Source organism: Erithacus rubecula, assembly GCF_903797595.1.
Source record: "Erithacus rubecula genome assembly, chromosome: 17".
Lineage (NCBI taxonomy): Eukaryota > Metazoa > Chordata > Aves > Passeriformes > Muscicapidae > Erithacus > Erithacus rubecula.
In genome coordinates this window covers 8422067-8439862 of record NC_136669.1, presented here as the reverse complement: position 1 = coordinate 8439862, position 17796 = coordinate 8422067, and the positions used below count along the sequence as shown (strand labels likewise).

The 17796-nt window shown below is 61.0% G+C and overlaps 2 protein-coding genes across 6 annotated transcripts; one reads left to right on the top strand and one right to left on the bottom strand.

Annotated features, from left to right (window-relative positions):
• The first annotated feature begins 47 nt into the window (after nucleotides 1-47).
• ERN2 (endoplasmic reticulum to nucleus signaling 2) lies at nucleotides 48-11230 on the top strand. 5 transcript variants are annotated; one of them, XM_079320918.1, is made up of 22 exons: nucleotides 48-541; nucleotides 2694-2811; nucleotides 3141-3174; nucleotides 3687-3759; nucleotides 3845-3917; nucleotides 4018-4140; nucleotides 4226-4327; nucleotides 4536-4797; nucleotides 4893-4971; nucleotides 5057-5207; nucleotides 5574-5695; nucleotides 5847-6023; nucleotides 6115-6364; nucleotides 6611-6701; nucleotides 7181-7370; nucleotides 7580-7679; nucleotides 7849-8048; nucleotides 8702-8849; nucleotides 8957-9084; nucleotides 9279-9402; nucleotides 9658-9725; nucleotides 9804-11230. In XM_079320918.1, exons 1-22 carry the CDS (start codon nucleotides 197-199, stop codon nucleotides 9993-9995), a joined length of 3150 nt encoding a protein of 1049 aa, XP_079177044.1. In that variant the 5' UTR covers nucleotides 48-196; the 3' UTR covers nucleotides 9996-11230. The 5 variants fall into 5 exon arrangements, with proteins under 5 accessions (XP_079177044.1, XP_079177046.1, XP_079177045.1 ...); XM_079320920.1 differs by having other exon boundaries at nucleotides 48-529; nucleotides 9804-10095; XM_079320919.1 differs by having other exon boundaries at nucleotides 48-535; nucleotides 9804-10095.
• Nucleotides 11231-11386: 156 nt separating this feature from the next.
• On the bottom strand, nucleotides 11387-16531 carry PLK1 (polo like kinase 1). The gene is made up of 10 exons (XM_079320364.1): nucleotides 16115-16531; nucleotides 15852-16020; nucleotides 15630-15774; nucleotides 15174-15267; nucleotides 14459-14678; nucleotides 13793-13951; nucleotides 13633-13710; nucleotides 12998-13152; nucleotides 12415-12597; nucleotides 11387-12091 (listed from the first exon to the last, which is right to left on the bottom strand). The coding sequence occupies exons 1-10, from the start codon at nucleotides 16478-16480 to the stop codon at nucleotides 11885-11887; spliced, it is 1776 nt and encodes a 591-aa protein (XP_079176490.1). The 5' UTR covers nucleotides 16481-16531; the 3' UTR covers nucleotides 11387-11884.
• Between the last annotated feature and the right edge of the window lie 1265 nt (nucleotides 16532-17796).

Sequence of the window (17796 nt, the reverse complement as noted above, 5' to 3'; positions counted from 1 at the left end):
GGTGTGCCCTGGTGCCCAGGTGTGCTGTGGCTGTCGGCTCCAGCGCTCCGTTCAGGCGGGGGGTCCCAGGGCAGCCCCCGTTCCCTCGGGCAGAGCTCCCGGCACGCTGGTCTGGGGACCGGGCAGGAGCCGGGAGCGCTTCACGCGCGTTACCGGCGAGAGGAGCAGCCCCGGATCGGTGCCCGCGGCCGGGGGGATGCGGGGCTGTGCGCCGGCCGCGGGGGCGGCTCCTCCGGCGGTGCCAACCCCCGGGAGCCGGCGGGGAGCGGGGCGGGGAGCCCGAGGGGCCGCGGGGTCGGGGTGCGTGTGCGGAGCGCGGGGGGGGCGGAAGCCGCGTCCGGGACCCGCCCCGGCCCCGCTGACTCACGGCGGAGCGCGGCCCGGCCCGGCCTGGCCTGGCCGGGATATGGGCGGCCCCGCCGAGCCGAGCCCCCGGGGGCTCCGGGGAACGGCCCGGGGGCTCCGGGGGGCGGCCCGGGGGCTCCTGCCGCCACTGCTGCCGCTGTTCCTGCCGCTGCTGCTCCCGCCAGTCCCGGTACAGGTACGGCCCCACTGGGAGCGGGAGTGGGACAGCGCCCGGGCGGGGACAGTGCGGGGGACAGCGCAGGGGGAGTCAGCCTGCGCCGTTCCCGGTGTGAGCCTGTGCTCACTGCGCCCCGCGTCCTGCGGGGTCCTGTGACCTGCAGGGACACCCCGCGCTCGGTGCAGGTGCGACAGGGGCAGGCACGGGGACTGAGGGACCGGTTCAGGGAGCGTCCCGCGGGTGACACCGGTGAGCGGGGACCGAGCCGCCCCTCGGGCCGGTGGGTGCGTGTCCGGGCAGCACCCACAAGGGTCCTGGTGTGGGTGTGGGGCCGTGGTGCTGCCGGGGGTCCCATGGCCGGACGTGGGTGGCGATGGTCTCTGTGCCGTGGAGCGCCGGGGCGAGGGGTCCCCGCGGCACCCGGAGTGGGTATTGTTCTCCATCCTCATCCCGGCTGTGGCCGGGAGCGGAGCCCACTTGCCGGGTACCCTCGGCCCCCCCCCGCGCGGTCCTGCCCGCGGAGCTGCTGCGGTCAGGGTGGTGCCTTGGGAGCCGGATCCAGCTCCTGCAGCTGGTGGCGGTTCAAGTGGATAGGCAGCGTGCCAGGCTGGCTTTGGATTACACGGATGGAGCTGCTGCAGTGGAGGAAGCAGCGGATGCTGGCACCGAGCTCCTGTCTGTGCCTGGCCGTCCCTCTCTATCCATCCTTGCCGGGAGCGCGTGTTCCGAGCGCGGGGCTGAGCTCGGCATCGCTGCAGAGTCCAGAGTGCTGCGGGGGGAGCTCGGGAAAACACAGCTCATGGGGGCAGCCCATGGGAACAGCCACACTGCTGGGCTGGGGCAGCTGGGGATGGCACCAGGGGGAGGATGGCAGCTCCCAGGATCCGGTGCTCCCAGTTCTGCCCATGGTTGTTTATGGGGAGCAGGCCAGGCAGCCTGGCCTTTGCCCAAGCGCCCTGGCACCAAAACATTTGCAGAAGGGATGGAAAAACCCCAGAGCATCAGGGAGTGGAGAGCCCTGACAGCTGGGGGGGCTCGGCAGTCTCAGTTTCCCCCGGGCAGGTGGCCACACTGCCTGAGCCCCGTGTCTGCCAGCCTGGCATGTCCCCAGCCAGCAGCAGTCCCTGCATGGCCAGAGGGGCTGGAGGGGCCAGAGTGGGGAGCAGCCCCCTTCCCTGCCTGCCCCACCATGTCCTCTGGGCAAAGCCAGAGCAGGGAAACTCACTCTGACCTCATCTGAAAATTAAGCAAGAAGTGCAAATAAAAGAAGTGGGCTGGAGGCATGGAGCTTGGTGTGAGGTGCATTGTGAGGGAGGTCCTGTGCCTCCTGTGCTTTGTTGCAGCTGTAGGAATTTCCTGGCCCTGCCATGCCACAGCCAGTCTTGTACTGTCAGGTTCTGCTCTGCAAATGGTCTCAGACTCACGTGTAGGTTCTGGCCGGGCAGAGGCCCCCCAGGACAGGCTCTGCCAGCTCAGGCTCCCAGAGCAGCGAGGGGACCACTGAGGGGCTGGGCTCCAGGGGTATCCTTGGGCCTCCCATGCTAATCTGCAGCCAGCCAGGGGCTCGGGTGCTGCTGCCAACTCCCTGGCATCAGGGACTGCCAGAGCCATGTGAGTCCCGTGCTGTTTGCCCATCCCTGTTTGCTGACAGGGTGAGGCTGGCATATGTGGCGCTGGCTGAGCTGGCACTCACTATGCAGATGCCATACGTGGAAGCAGCAGCTCCTCTTCCCAGGTGAATTTGCAATTACTTCCTCAATGTCAGGTAGATGAAACCTGCAGCTCTGAAGGCCTGGGCAAACAATCATCACTTCTCTGGCATGAAAAGTCACCAGACTTGTTTGTTTCTGGAAGGAGCTGATGGTTTGGCTGCTCTTGTCACATTTAGAAAGGCACCCAGGGTTATGACTGGGAGCAGCCACACTGCAGTTCAGTTCAGCCACCTGTGGGAAAACTTGCTCCAGGGAGAGGAGGGAAAAGGAAGGCTGCTCCAGCTCTGGGATGGCTCTGGTGGGATGTGGGCTCCCTGCAGGAGCCAGACACTGTGTGTGCAGGTGGTGCCAGTCACTGAAGGTGCGGCTGCCCCAGGAGCTGAGCTGCACAGAGCACCCAGGCTGGGGGACTGTTCCCAAGTCTGGCTAAGCTCTTGAGGATGGTATGTCTGTCCTAGAGCCTCAAAGGCGGTGCAGTGACTGTCCCAGAAACGCTGCTCTTCATCTCCACACTGGATGGGAACCTCCACGCCGTCAGCAAGAGCACAGGGGACATCAAGTGGACCCTGAAGGACGGTGAGTGGTGACTGGGGGCATTTGCTTGCAGCCTGGCTCCTGGAGCATGTTTGGGGTTTGGGAATGCTCCCCTGGCCTGACTCTTGCTGGATGGGCTCTGGGCTGCCAGTGCCTCCAGCCCTGGGGTGCACTGTCAGCCCCAGCCCTAGCCCCAATCCCAGGCACAGCCCAGTGTGGATCAGCATCTGCTGTTGGTGCCTCTTGGCCCTGAAAGGCAAACAGGCTGCGTGGCTGGGCTGGCTGACAGTGCCACACTGGGAAAACAGTTGGTGATGTGCTGTCCCACTCACAGCAGCACTGCTGACATGACCTCTCACTGTCTGTTTCAGATCCCATTCTGCAGGTGCCGGTGTATGTGGCAGAGTGAGTGTCATCCCCACAAGCAGCTGGGCAATGTGGGAGGCTCCCTGAAAACTGATGGAGCAACAGCAGACAAAGGGAAATGAAATGCCCATGCAATGGCATCACCTTACCCTGTCCCTGACGCTGGCATGTGGCACGTGGTGATGAGGAGGAGCTGGCTCCTGCTGCAAGAGTCAAGGAGCTCTCAGCTCCACTTCAAACACCAGCATGGAGAGAAATTGAGGGAAATCCCCCTGAATGCTGAGGGGCTGGCAGAACAGCTCTTTGAGACAGGCAGTGTATCCAGCAGCCTGGTGGGTGGACACTGGGTGGTAGGGAGTCCCAAGACTGACCAGAGTGGGAATTATCTCCTGCCAAATCCAGTGCTGCAAGTGTCTAGGAAATGTCAAGTCCTACAGAGACTCACCCTGAGCAAACTGTTAAAGGGGATTCTGCAGTGTGGCCACTCTGTGTCCTTGGAGGTGCCCAAGGCAGGGGTAGCTCACGTTTTATCCTTCTCCCCTCCTTCCCAGGCCAGCATTCCTTCCAGACCCCAATGACGGCAGCCTATATATCCTGGGAGGAAAGAACAAAGAAGGTTTGATGGTCAGTAGGACTGTGGGGTTGTGGGCACCCTGTGAGCCCATGGGGTGCCCTGGGCTGGGGAGGTGACTCTGGCCCTGTGTTGCAGAAGCTGCCGTTCACCATCCCAGAGCTGGTGCAGTCGTCGCCGTGCCGCAGCTCAGACGGAGTGCTCTACACTGGTACGGAGGGGCTGGGGTGTGCAGGGGATGGTGCTGACCAGGGGCTCCCCGGGGCATGGAGTGTGACAGGCAGGAGCTCAGAAGGTGTTTTCTTTCTCAGGGAAGAAGCAGGACACCTGGTTCATTGTGGACCCCAAGTCCGGGGAGAAGCAGACCACCCTCTCCACAGAGGCCTGGGATGGTCTGTGCCCATCCAGCCCCTTGCTCTACATCGGACGGACCCGTAAGCCAGTCCTGTGCCCTCTTCGACCACCTGGTGCCAGGAATGGGGCACTGGAGGTGACCTCGTGCCCTACTCCTGTCCCCAGAGTACGTCATCACCATGTATGACACCAAGTCACGGGAGCTGCGCTGGAATGCCACCTTCTCCGAGTACTCGGCCCCGCTCTGCGAGGAGTCCTACCACTACAGTGAGTGGAACTGCAGCAGCCATGGCACCCAGCTCCCCAGTGCCTACTCCCAGCAGGACTCTGGGTGACAGTGCCAGGGCCAGCAGGTGTCACCTGTGCCCCTTGCTGGGGAGAACAGGCAGCAGCCCATGGCCAGTGGCAGAACTGGGGTTGAACAGAGGAGGTGCAGCCCAACTGCTGCATCCCTCATCCCTCTTGCTCTCTCCAGAAATGGCCCACTTGGCCTCAAGTGGGGACGGGCTGGTGGTGACCCTGGACAAAGAGAGCGGGGAGGTCCTATGGGCACAGAACTACGGCTCACCTGTGGTTGGCATCTACCTGTGGCACCAGGACAGCCTGCGCCGCCTCCCCCACCTCAACCTGGCCATGGAGACCCTGCGCTATCTGACCTTCCAGTCACAGGACATCCATGTCCTCAAGTGGAGCTACCAGTCCGTCAAGGACTTCACTGCCACCAAGACCCAGCTGCTGTATGTGGTTCCTGAGCGGTGGCAGCCAGTGGCATCTGTGCTCAGCCACCCCGGTCAGTGATGGATGGAAGGTGATGCTTGTCCTTGCCCCGCAGGCCGGCGCTCTACGTGGGAAAGCACGCGGCCAGTTTCTACGCCATGACCTCCCTGGTGCACGGCAGCGTGGCACTGGTGGTGAGTGTCCCCACTGCCCTGCCAGGCCTGAGCCACCACGGGCACGTCTGGCCGCGTGGTGCCCCACGAGCTGCCGCGTCCCCAGCCCCAGGGCATCACGCTGGCCAGGATCGACGGCCCCACCACGGACGACGTGACCATGAGGGAGTCCGGGGAGTGCGAGATCACGCCCAGCACCAACGTCAAGTACCCGCAGGGCAGCATCACCTCACTTCACAACCAGTGGCTCCTCATAGGTGGGCACAGACCCAGCCCCGTGTCCTGGCTCCCAGTGCCTGGCAGGGAGCAACCTGAGCTGCTGCTGTGCTTTACAGGCAATAGCCTGACCTGCTGTGCCCAGTGGGGTGAATGGGATTAAGGCTGGGTCATCTCAGGCTGCGGGTCTCATTTCAGCTCATCCTTGTTCCCTCCTCAGGAGTGACTGCCGGGTACCCCATGTGGGGGTGGGCAGGGACACTTTAAAGCAGGGCTCACAGTCACCCATGCTGGAGTCCCATGAGAAGCAGCCCCCCTACTCCAGGAGAGCCAGGGATGCTGGCAAGGGATGGATGCTGAAACCTAGAGGTGGACTGAGGGTTGTCTCTGTTCCCCTTCTGCTACAGGGCACCATGAGCTGCCTCCCGTGGTCCACACCACGATGCTGCGAGCCTTCCCAGAGAACCTGAGGAAAACCACGGAAACCATCATCCCCAGGGCTCCTCCCAGCAGGACTGTGTTCGATGATGTGAGTGGTGAGGGGTGCTGGGTCACTGAAGGGGCTGTGCTGCTTGGGGTGGGCACTGGGTCCCCACCATGGGGACAGGAAGGAAGTCACAACCCCAAGTGGCCTGTGGTCTGTGCCTCTTGTGTCACCCAGCCCTGGGTATGTGTTGTAGTTCCTGGCCCCGAGCAGCCTGGAGGAGCCAGCTGTCCCCAGCGAGAGGCAGCTCCACCCAGACCCCACGCCGGGGGAGCAGCTGGAGGTGTATCCTGACTCTGGCACCTGGGACCTGGTGATGGCTGGCATTGGCACGACTCTGCTGGGTGGGGGAATCCTGGTGCTGCTGCTAACGGTGAGTGCTGCTGGTGGAGGGAGAGGGACAGCAGAGCCAATGTCCCAGTGTGGCTCCAGGCCACGCTGTATTCACATGGTTTGTGTTCCAGAAACTGCAGCGGCAGCATGCAGCACAGCAGCAGCAGCTGGAGGAGCAGATACAGCTCCTGCAGCAGCAGCAGGAGATGCTGAGCCAGCACCGAGTCTCCAGGGAGAGCGTCCCTGAGGAGCCCAGAGAGCTGGAGCTGAGCCAGGGAAGTGCAGCAGAGCTCTCACAGAGCTCCAGTCCCTCAGCCTGCCCGAAGGACCCAGCTAACGGGACACTCAGCCCAGAGCCAGCTGTCCCACTGGCTGCTGAAGGTGGGTGCAGGGGGCATGGGCAGGCTCTGGGGGCTTCTGTCCAGAGTGCCAGCACCCAGAGCAGGTGCAGGGATGCCTGCAGATGAGAGGGCTGCAGCCACCTGGGATGGGAGGAGGTGCCAGACCTGCTGCTGGATAAGCATGGGCTGCGTGAGAGTAAATGACCAGATGAATAGAGAAACAGGTGTCCTCCATATAGAACTAATGCTTGAAGGCTGGAAGAGAGCTGTCTTATCTCCCTTGCAGATGCAGAACCAGACCTGGTTGTAGTTGGGAAAGTTTCTTTTAACCCCAAAGATGTGCTGGGCCATGGAGCTGGAGGAACCTTTGTCTTCAGGTGGGTGACACTGGGTGCCTGCCCCCACTCTGCTCCCATTCTCCCTGGGAGCTACAATGATAGTGACAAGGCCGAGGTGGCCACTGGTCCAGGGACTTCTGAGAACAACTTCCCACTTTCACCTTCTTCTGGTCCTCATCCTACCCATCCTGGAGCTGGGCTTGTGGCCCTCATTAACCGGCACTGAGTACACAAGGCAGGTCCCCTATGCACCCCCTCCCTGCCTGCCTGCACCTGCTCTGGCCCCTCACACAGTTCCTAGACTCTTTTTCCCACACTGAACTCAGTAAAAAGTGAGGGATGTCATTTTCTTACCCAGTTGAGACTCTCCAGTTCCCAGCTTACACTGGGGAAGATCTCTTCCTTTTGGTGATGTGACAAGGCTCTGGGGGTCACAGCAGAGTGATCAGGGTGGGTGATCCCCAGCAGTGGCTGGGCCAGTGGTCTGTGCCACACACAGACACACAGACTCTGCACAGGGGGCAGTTCGAGGGCAGGAACGTGGCCGTGAAGCGTCTCCTGCCTCAGTGCGTGCACCTGCTCGACCGCGAGGTGCAGCTGCTGCGCGAGTCGGACGAGCACCCGCACGTTGTGCGCTACTTCTGCACGGAGAGGGACCGGCAGTTCCACTACATCGCCATCGAGCTGTGCTCTGCCACCCTGCAGGAGGTGAGCCGGGCAGGGGCTGCTGCTGTGCCCACCCTGAGCCCTGGGAGCACCAGCCCTGGGTGCACCAGCCCTGGGAGCACCTGCCCTGGGCACAAACAGCCCCTGCAGGGTTACTCTCCATCACCTGCCATCATGCTGGGGTGGGGTGTCTCTCCAGCCAGCTTTGCCAGTAAATCAGGCTTAGTTCCTCTCCTTCTCTGTGGTTCCAGTATGTGGAGAGCCCGAGCTTTGACCGCCGAGGGCTGGACCCGGTGTCCGTGCTGCGTCAGACCATGTCCGGGCTGGCCCACCTACACTCCCTCAGCATCGGTGAGGGCCAGCAGTCCCTCTGCAGCCTCTCCTCAGGGGATGCTGTGGGGTTTGGGCAGTGCCTGTTGGGTTTTGGGCAGTAGCTGTGGGGGTCAGCAGCCCATGGGGCTGTGGCAGAGCCCTGTCGGCTGCAGCCCTGCCAGCTGACACCACACACTCTCACTTCCAGTGCACCGTGACCTGAAGCCCTGTAACATCCTCATCTCTGCCCCAAATCGCCACGGGCAGATCCGTGCTGTCATCTCTGACTTCGGCCTCTGCAAGAAGCTTCAGGGGGGACGGCAGAGCTTCAGCCTCCGCTCCGGGATCCCCGGCACTGAGGGCTGGATCGCGCCCGAGGTGCTGCAGGAGGCCCCGAAGGAGAACCCTGTCAGTGAGCCATGGCCACCCCACCCCAGCTGCTCCCTGGGCCCACTGTGGCACTGTCCCCATGCTGGCAGTGGCCTCAGGTCACACTGCTGGGGTGCACAGTTAAGTTGAGAGCTCCACGAGCCAGAACCAGCCCAGACACAGGGACAGGGCTGTCCCCATGGCCCTGCCCTTGGGGGACAGTGCCCAACTGTGTTCAGCACAAGTGTCTCATTAGGCTCCAGTCCTCAGAAATTTGGGGTGGGGAGGTTGGAGCAGCTGTAGGTTGCTGCCAGTGCTTCCCTGTTCAGAATTAGGAATCTTATTCCCACTGCAAGCAGCTGCTATACTGATCCTGGGCAGGGCAGTGCTGGGGCTCATGCTGGTGTCTGCCTGATGGTGGGACTGCAGCAGCCCCTGCATGTCTGCTGGGCTGTGGAGTCCTGAACTCTGGAATTTCTGTGCCTCTGGATTCCCCTTCTCTGTTAGGGACCTGGGGTGGTGGGGCTCCCTGACTTCAGGTAGCAGAGCAGGAACTCCCAGTGATGCATCTTCCATCAGCTCTGCTGCCAATGATAATTTGTCCACATAAAATGATAGAAAAGTGGGAGGGAAAGGTTTCCTCTCCCTCTGCCCAAGGGTCCCAGAGTCCCACATGCCCCTGTGTTTTGCAGACCAGTGCTGTGGACATCTTCTCAGCTGGGTGTGTCTTCTACTACGTGGTGTCAGGGGGACAGCACCCCTTTGGGGACAGCCTGCGGCGCCAGGCCAACATCCTGGCGGGCTCCTACCAGCTGAGCTGCCTGCAGGAGGAGGCGCATGGTGAGACCCCTCCCAGGGGCAGGACACTGCAGGGGGGCTCCAGGCTGAGGGGCAGCTCGTGGTGCTGGCACAGGGGTGAATTCTCTGCTGTTTTGTTTCACCCCCAGACAAACTCGTTGCAAGGGAGCTGATTGTGGCCATGATCAGCTCTGAGCCCCAGCGCCGGCCCTCAGCCCCTGTGGTCCTTGTGCATCCCTTTTTCTGGAGTCAGGAGAAGCAGCTGCAGTTCTTCCAGGTGAGCCTGTGCTGTCCCACGGGCAGTGAACACAGGTGTGTACTGGAAAAGGTGTTGGAAACTGCTGCGTTTAGGTACACATGCTCATTGTGGGGTGCTCTTAGGAGGGGTGAGGGGTCCCTGGGTCTCTGTCCCACCTTGTGCAGTGCAAGGACAGTGCCATACCCACCCTGTCCCCGCTCTTGGGCACACAGGACGTCAGTGACCGTGTGGAGAAGGAGCCAGCCGAGGGGCCCATCATCTCAGCCCTGGAATCAGGGGGACGGGCAGTGGTGAGGACCAACTGGAGGATGCACATCTCCCTCCCACTGCAGATGGGTGAGCATGGAGGGGCCAGGCTCGTCACTGGGTCCAGTGAAGCAGGGGGGGACTGGGGCTCCAAAGGCTGCTGCTTTTACTGGTCAGCAGGCACCTGCTTGTGCCTGGGAGCTGAAAAGCAGGGCAGGTAAAGGTGGCAGCCCTTCCTTGAGAGGCCGCAGTGGAGCAGGGCTGGGACTTGCCCTACAGAGGCTGTGGCAGCCCCTCGGCCCGGCCGTGTTCCCCCTCACACCGTGTCTCTCCTGCTGTCCCCAGACCTGAGGAAGTTCCGTACCTACAAGGGGGCGTCAGTGCGTGACCTGCTGCGGGCCATGAGGAACAAGGTACGGCCACCCAGCTGTCCTGTGGCCCTGCCACCTCCCCTGTCCCCGTCCTGTCTCACCTCACCCTCTCTCCTGCAGAAGCACCACTACCACGAGCTGCCGGCTGATGTCCGGGTGGCCCTGGGCTCTGTCCCCGAGGGCTTTGTGCAGTACTTCACCTCCCGCTTCCCGCGGCTGCTGCTGCACACGCACGGGGCCATGCGGCTCTGCGCCCACGAGCGCGTCTTCCACCCCTACTACTGCCAGGGCCTGAGGGGCGACGGCGCCTGAGCCGCCACGGTCCTGCCAGGGGGGCACCATGGCTGCCCAGGCCCTGTCTCAGTGCCCTGCCAGGGGGGCACCATGGCTGCCCCAGGCCTGTCTCAGTGTCCTGCCAGGGGGGCACCATGGCTGCCCCAGGCCCTGTCTCAGTGCCCTGCCAGTGGGGCACCATGGCTGCACCAGGCCTGTCTCAGTGTCCTGCCAGGAGGGCACCATGGCTGCCCCGGGCCTGTCTCAGTGCCCTGCCAGGAGGGCACCATGGCTGCCCCAGGCCCTGTCTCAGTGTCCTGCCAGGGCAGGTGGGCACAGGGCAGCACCGTGATGGCACCCAGGCCTTCCTGAGGGACCCTCAGGGCAAACCCCTTTGCAAACACAGTCAGACTGGGGTGTAAAATGTTTGGGTCAGAAAAAGAGACCATCTCAGGTGGACACAGTGCTTGGAGAAGAAAGAGGAAAATGTGTTTTGCCAGGGACAGCCACAGCATGGCCATGGCACAGCGATGCCCTCAGGCTGGCATCGGTGCTGGGGGACATTTGCTGGGGACAGGAGGCTTTGTCCTGAGTTCTCTCCAGTGCCAGGGGATGCAGCTCCTTGAGCTGAGACCAGGCCCCAGCCCAACTGTCCCCTCAGCCCCAGCCAGGGCTGTGCTCAGCCAGACCAGGCCCAGCAGCCACCTTGGAGCTGGACCTGCCCATGGCAGCTGAGCTGTGAGGGCACAGTCTCCTCAGTGAAGCTGTGAATCCCAGCTGGGCTCACAAGGGCCTCTCCCATCAGGTCCTGTACCAAACCAGGCCTGGGCCCCAGGACATTGGCTCTAGGCACAAAGGAATTCTTTCCCCTGGGATCCTTCCCTCAAAGCTCCTCCAGCCACTCCTACTGCCCAGAGCTGGTGTCCCATGGGTGCTCTGGTTCACAGCAGCCCCATGGGCATGTGTGCCCTGTAATGCAGCCTCCAGCAGCAGCTGAGCCCATGGGCATAAAGAGTCCTACAGCAAAGTTCCTCTGTGGAACAGCAATAATTTTGTACAGTGTGATTCCTGTGGGGTAGGGGATTTTGTTACACAGGCAACAGGGTTTGTACCAGGTTTCTTTTCAAAATATATTTATAAAAAATGTTATAAAAATTAAAAAATAAAAACTAAAAAGCTTGTCCTGCTTAAAAACAAAGTAGCCTGAGAGCACCTCTAGTTGCTGGCAGGGTACAGTGGTAGAACAACACAGGCAGGCCACTGGGCTCCTACTGCTGCCTGAGAGGACTTGTGCTGGTTCTTTAGCCCATAGCAAAGCCCAAGCCCAGCCCAGGGCCATCAGTAAGGATAAGAGGATGCCTCAATCAGGGGGGAAGCCAGAGCAGTGCTCCCCCTTGTCAGCAAAGCAAAGGGAAGTGAAACAGCCTGGATGGTGTGTAAGACAATCTTTATTCAAGTTATACAATATACAAAAGTTGAGGTTTCATGGAGTTTCAGTATTAAAAGGCCAATCACTCAATCTCACCCCAGGCTTGTTGAATACCTTACCTGAGCTTCTGCCAGAGCAAACAAAGCCCAGAGCACGGGCACAGCCATGTACACACACCTCAGGTGACAGCTCTGCTCTCTAAGGAGCAGGCCCAGGCACCTCAAACCAGAGGGCTGGCTTGGAGCTGGGCTTTTGGAAGTTAGAAAAACAGACTAGGTAGGGAGTTTAAAATAGACTTTGTTAGGAGTAGGAAGCAAGAAACCTTTGGGCACCAGTCAGAGTGGACAACACCATTCCCACAGCAGCAGAGGCTTCCTTGTGGCAATGAGCCCAGAGCCCGGAGTAGGAGCCCAGCTGGGCCACCGGAGGGAAGCTCCCAGCCCTGTCCCTGCACAGCTGGGTAGTTTGGCACAGATGTTGAGTCCAGGGAGAACAAGGACTAGGAGGAAGATTTCGTGCGGCCCGAGCCAGACTTGGAGCTGAGGAGCTTCTCCACCATGGTGCGTGCGTAGCGCAGGCGGCTGGCCAGCTCCCGGCAGCAGCCGTGCTCCTCCAGCCCGCTCAGCCGGTACGTGCGGAAGTCCCGTTTCTCATCAATGTATGTGACAGCAGCCATGAGAGGGCACAGGATGACCTTGGTGTGGTCCTGGGGGAGAGAACACACCAGAGAGCTGAGCACTGTGCTCCTTGGGGCAGCATTTCCTCTGGATGAGCTGTCTGGGCAGCACCCAGGGTGTGTGTTGTAGAATTCCTTCAGAGTGCAGCAAAGGGCAACAACAGCTGGCTGCAGGAGCCAAGCTGCTGCTCCAGAGAACAGCCCCTCATGAGTGAGGAGAGTCTGGGGGCCTCAGGTACCAGCACAGAGCTCCCAAAGCTTTGCCTGGGCTAAGCCTTGGCTCAGGTCATCCCCTGCTGCCACCATGCAAGCAGCACCAACAGCCAGAGGCACAGCCCTGTGAGAAGCCTCACCTGGAAGAAGTTGATCTGCACGGTGCCGTTGCTGAGGTGCAGGATGATGGCACTGCGGGTCCGGAACCAGGTGCACAGGTAGGGCAGTCGGGCCAGCTCGTCCCCTTCCCGCGGCGTGATGTTCGCCCCCGCCTTCAGCAAGTGCTCACTCATGTAGTTCCGGAAATACTTCAGTAGTGTTATCTGCAGGAGGGATGGGCTGTGAGGGGCTGAGGGTGACCCCAGGCACAGTGGGGAGCACAGGGACTGCCATCACAGTCCTAGACTCTCCTTGTGTCTTTCAGAGGTCCAGGTGTCACTGCAAAAACTTGGGGAAATCCTCACAGTTAATTCTGTGACACATCAGACTCACTTTGCTGAACATTTTGGTACATGCAAGTCCTGCGAGCACTTAAATTTCTGTAAAACTGCTCATAGATGAGCCTCTGATAGCAGTTAGGGCTGCCAGTGTCTGTCATTGGGACCAGAATGCCAGTGGCCTCAAATTATAAATGTTTCTCCCTGGAACCCACCCTACCATCACAACCTAAGGCTGACAGGAGTCTCACCACCCCCAGCCAGGGCTCCTGTCCTCAGGACTGACCTTCTTGTTGAGGGCAGAGGGGTAGGACCTCACGTTGAAGTAGGATTCAGTGTTGTTCTGCTCGATGTACTGCAGGTTGTCCCCATCGTTGTACATGATGAGGCGTGTGGAGTCATTGAAGAGAACTCCAACGCTGTTGTCACAGAGCTGGTAACCTGCCCAGAAAGGACCCCATGAGGTCTCCAATCTCAGGGGACCACTGGCAGTGGGAAGCACTAAGGCAGATGGGTTTGTCACCCAGGGATTCCTTAACAGCCACCCCACCGAATCCCTGCCAGGTCTCCTCTTTGGGGAGATCTGGGTGGCACTTCTCCACCTCTGGATTTGTCATCTCCCTTATTGCATCAGCTGCTACAGAAACAGCCTCTGCAGCCACTGTGGCTGCCTGTGCAGGCTGGGGAGAGCTTGGTCACCTCATGCCACCTTAAAGTGGCCTGGGCTGATGGTCAGTGACCACTACTCTGGATTCCCAGGGTATTTGGTAAGATTCCTTGTGATCTTGGACTGGTGAGTAACAATCCACACTGGAATACAGTGATTAAAAACCCAGACCTAGGAAAAGCCCCAGTCCAGGCTTCTCCCAGCCCTCTCCGACATCAGGAAAGCCTGAAGCATTTGCCATCAGTGGTATTTACCTAGTCCATATTTATCTGAGTAGTCCACCCATTTGCTAACCCAGAAGATGGGAATGCAGGCTGGGTCCTCAGCTTCTTCTGCAGGAAGAAAACAGCTTTTAAGGAGACATTTCCCACAACCTGTGCACCCTTCAAGGCCCGTGGGTTGCCCCAGGCTCACCTTGTCTCACTGTTACTCTCTCGGAGGGCTTGGCTGCGTTGACTGCAGTCAGCTGCTGCAGCATGTCAGCCAAGTGGCAGCTGACAGCATCTCCCACCTCCCGCAGCCCCACCGCTTCCTCCTTGTCCGGCAAGGGCTCCTGTGCAGGGCTGTCCAGTCCTGGGCCAGAGAGAAGGGTGGGAGCTGTCACCAGGGAGAGGTTTCTAAAGGTACCAGACTTACAGCCTACCCCATGTAGAGACAACACCTGACACACAGAACAGAGCAGGTTGGAAGGAACCACAGTGGGGCATGTCGTCCCACTTCCGTGCTCCAGCAGGGTAATTCCAGAGCACAGGGCACAGAATGTGTCCAGAGCATTCTGGAATATCTCCATTGAGGGAGACTCCACACACTCTCTCTAGGCAATCTGTTCAGTGCTCAGGCATTGAACAATGTCTTCCTCACATTCTGGTGGAACTTCCTGGGCATCAGTTTGAGCCCATTACAGAGCTGAAGTGAAGCCCATTACAGTGCTTTATCCTGGGCAGAGCAAGAAGAGCCCCCTCACCCACAAATGAGTTCCCATAAGGATAAGATGATATGAACATCACTGAAAGTTGTGGATGCTGCTGGAGGCCAGGCAGGCTCTTTCCAACCCAGCCTCACCTGAGCACCCACACCCACCTTTATTGAGCGCGGTCAGCGGCTTGCGCCCATTGAGCTCCATGGTGCTGGGGGCCAGGGAGAAGCGGGGAGCGACGGTGAGGCAGGTGGTGGGCAGGCGGCTGGGGAGGTACCCTGAGGTGAAGAACTCGTCGTTCAGCAGCTCATCGATGGTTGGGCGCGTGGCAGGGTCGGACCTCAGCATCTTCTGGATGAGGTTTGCAGCCACAGGGTTGATGTGCTGAGGGATAGGTGGAGATTGGAGAAGGGTCAGGGGAAAATGCACACTAGTGACAAATGAACAGAGGGTTTACAACCCAGGGAAGCTCCACTTGGAGCAGAGCTCCAGTGCTGCATCAGGCAAGCAGGGGACAAGTCTGGGGAAGCTGAATTGGGTAGTGCAGAGAATTAGCTCCTAATGGCATCCAAAGCCTGAAGTCAACTGACTCGAGCAACAGAAACTCATCAGCAGTGGCATGAGCTGGGGACCTTGCCCAGACCTCATGGACTTGCCCATGTCCACTCAGCCCCACGTGCCAAGACGTGCTCAGATTTTTGCTGGATCGGGGCGAAGGGAGCTGCTAGCTCCCCACAAGGTTCAGGCCACCCCAGCCTGAGTCAGCCCCTCCCAGCCCTACTATGTGAGAGCCCACAGAGCACCAGACACAGAGGCTGCAGCAGGAGGCTGGCCAAGCAGCACTGAGAGCCACACAGATGCTCCATGGAAGCAGCATACCTTGGGAATGGTGTACTCGTTCTTCTTGATCCGGATGTACGTATCCTTCAGACAGGAAGTCTCAAAAGGCGGTTTCCCCACCAGAAGAGTGTACCTGGGCATTCCCAGACAAAAGGGTGTCAGTTTTGCTAAAGAGACTCAGACTGTGCATAGAACCATGTTCTAAACACACCCAGGGGCTTTCCTGGCAGAGGGAACACACTTGGCACTAGACACACTGACAGCTATGTGTACTGTGCCTAGATCCTGTCCCCTGGAAGGGAAGCTGGGATCTAGCACCCTGCAGGGAGCATTTCAGTTAGGGAAGGCTGGGAGCTGCCTGGCAGCAGGATTCAGCACTGTGGGGACAGTGACCTGAAGCTTTGGATCACACTGAAGCTCAGAGGGGTCAGTCAAGGAGACCAGAACCACAGGGATTGCCTGCCCCCATGGCCTCTGAAAAGCAATTTGACTCACATGATGCAGCCAATAGACCAGATGTCCACCTCGAAGCTGTGCCCCTTCTTCCCCAGCACCTCTGGGGCAATGTAGTTGGGCGTCCCACACAGGGTCTTCTTGCGCTCCCCATCATACTCTACCTTGGTGGCCAGGCCAAAGTCACCTAGAGGGACAGGGAGATGGTATATTATCAAGATGCCCTGACTAGTTGGTCCCAGGGCTAGGGTCCCTGCCACTTACCAATCTTCACCTCCATGTCGTCGCTGAGGAAGAGGTTGCCCAGCTTAAGGTCGCGGTGGATGACACGGTGGTTGTGCAGGTACTGGCAGCCCAGGATAGTCTGCCGCAGGTAGTACCGCACCTCGGGCTCGCTCAGTGCCTTCCGCCGCTTGTGCAGCTCCAGCAGCGACTGTAGGGAACACTCGGTCAGAACAGGGGCAGGGGGTGCAGGACACGGAGAAGGGGATAGTCAGGGACACCGACACCCGCCCCCCAGTCCTCACCCTGCGGCGGCAGAGCTCCAGCACCACGTAGACAAAGTCGTCGTCCTCGAAGAAGCCCTGGAAGCCGACGACGTGGCGGTGGGAGAGGCTGCGGTGGATGGCGATCTCCATGGACATCTTCTCCTTCTGGTGGGGCTTCACCAGCAGCGACTTGGGCACCACCTTGCCCGCGAACACGTCCCGGCTCTCGGCCTCGGCCAGCTCGTAGCACCGCGCGAAACCGCCCTTACCCAGGAACCTCCCGCGCACGAAGCTGCGCTGGGTGCGGGGATCCACGAGCACCTTGGGCACCTCCTTCCCCGCCGCTGCCCGGGCCGGCTCCACCAGCGCCGCCGGCCGCGCCGCCTTCCCGCCCGGCGCGTTCATGGTGTGTCCGCGGGAGCTGCGCTAGGGGACCGGCGGTGCAGCGGGGCGGCGGCAGCTGGGGAGGAGGCGGTGGGTCCCGGTGTCGGGGGAGCGGCTGCAGCGGCTGCAGCGGCGGGGGCAGTGAGTCCCGGTGCCGAGGGAGTAGAGGGGACCGGTGTCTGTACCGAAGCAGCGGTGGGTCGCTGTGCCCGTACTGAAGCAGCGGCGGATGGCTGGCCGCTGTATCGAAGCGGCGGCAGGTCGCGGTGCCAGGGGAGTGGTGGGTCCCGGTGCAGCGGCGGATGCCGGATCGCTGTACCGAAGCAGAGGCGAGTGCGAGTCCCAGTGCCGGTGCCGAAGGAGCGGTGGGTGCCGGGTCGCTGTGGCTGTGCAGCGGTGGACACCGGAGGAGCGGCGGGCCCGGGCTGAGCTGGGCTGCCTCGGTCGTTCCGGCCGCGATTCAAAGGCGGCGCCGGGGCCGTTACCGCGCGCGGCCGCTCCCTATTGGCCGCACGATTTAAAATCCACGCGGCGCGCGGGGCACCATGGGAGCCGAGCGAGACACGCGCCGGCGAGGGCGGGGCCGGCAGCGCTCGGACACGCCCCCAGTGCGCGCGAGGCTGTGCGCATGCGCCGGCGGCTGTTGGCTGCGGCCGCGCGTTCCCGCAGCGCGAGGCGCGCTCCCGCTGCCGGGCCCCGGCAGGAGCGCGGCCCCGCGGGACCCCCGCGCGCGGGCACGAGGTGCTCCGTCAGGGACAGACACTGCGGCGGCACCGCCCGCTCCCCGACGCTCCCCTGTCCTGCCGGTTCCCTGGGGGGTTCCCGCGGGGACCCAAGAACCGCGCTTCGGGCTGCCTTTTATAACGCTGACACCCCCCAGCCCTGCTGCTCCTCGGGTGACAGGGTGGCAGTTCTGGGGGGCTGTCCCTGACCCCACTGCCCCCTGTCCCCCCTCACCCCACAGACAGCGTCCCCACTGACCGCCCTGCCCCAGGCTCTCCCAGCGCTGGCTCCTGGGCCCCACGTGCCAAGAGAAGTTACCGTGGGATGTTCTCATGCCTTAACACCAACACCAATGAAAAATAACCCAAAACCACACAGAACCAGCAGCAGCGCCTCAGCCCGGGCACCTGCTCTCTGCGTCCTGGCATGCACAGTCCCATGGGCTGAGGGAATTAAATTAACATGGTTTGGCCTCCTTTCCCCAGCAGTAGAAGCTGCTTCTTTCAGCCCTAGCTAACAAAGAACAGACGTTAGTGGCCAGCCGACAAGGCCAATGCCCCTGGCCAAGCCTCGTCCACAGGCACAGGTCAGGGTGTCCTGGACAGCCTAGTGCA

Excerpts from the sequence above, each read along its gene's own strand:
- PLK1 (XM_079320364.1), bottom strand. The coding sequence starts at position 16,480 with ATGAACGCGCCGGGCGGGAAGGCGGCGCGGCCGGCGGCGCTGGTGGAG. Across the intron at positions 15,268-15,629 it reads TGGTCTATTGGCTGCATCAT|GTACACTCTTCTGGTGGGGA; the intron begins GTGAGTCAAATT and ends GGGAATGCCCAG. Across the intron at positions 13,952-14,458 it reads GCTGACCGCGCTCAATAAAG|GACTGGACAGCCCTGCACAG; the intron begins GTGGGTGTGGGT and ends TCTCTGGCCCAG.
- ERN2 (XM_079320918.1), top strand. The coding sequence starts at position 197 with ATGCGGGGCTGTGCGCCGGCCGCGGGGGCGGCTCCTCCGGCGGTGCCA. Across the intron at positions 6,024-6,114 it reads TCCTGGTGCTGCTGCTAACG|AAACTGCAGCGGCAGCATGC; the intron begins GTGAGTGCTGCT and ends TTTGTGTTCCAG. Across the intron at positions 9,726-9,803 it reads TGCGGGCCATGAGGAACAAG|AAGCACCACTACCACGAGCT; the intron begins GTACGGCCACCC and ends TCTCTCCTGCAG.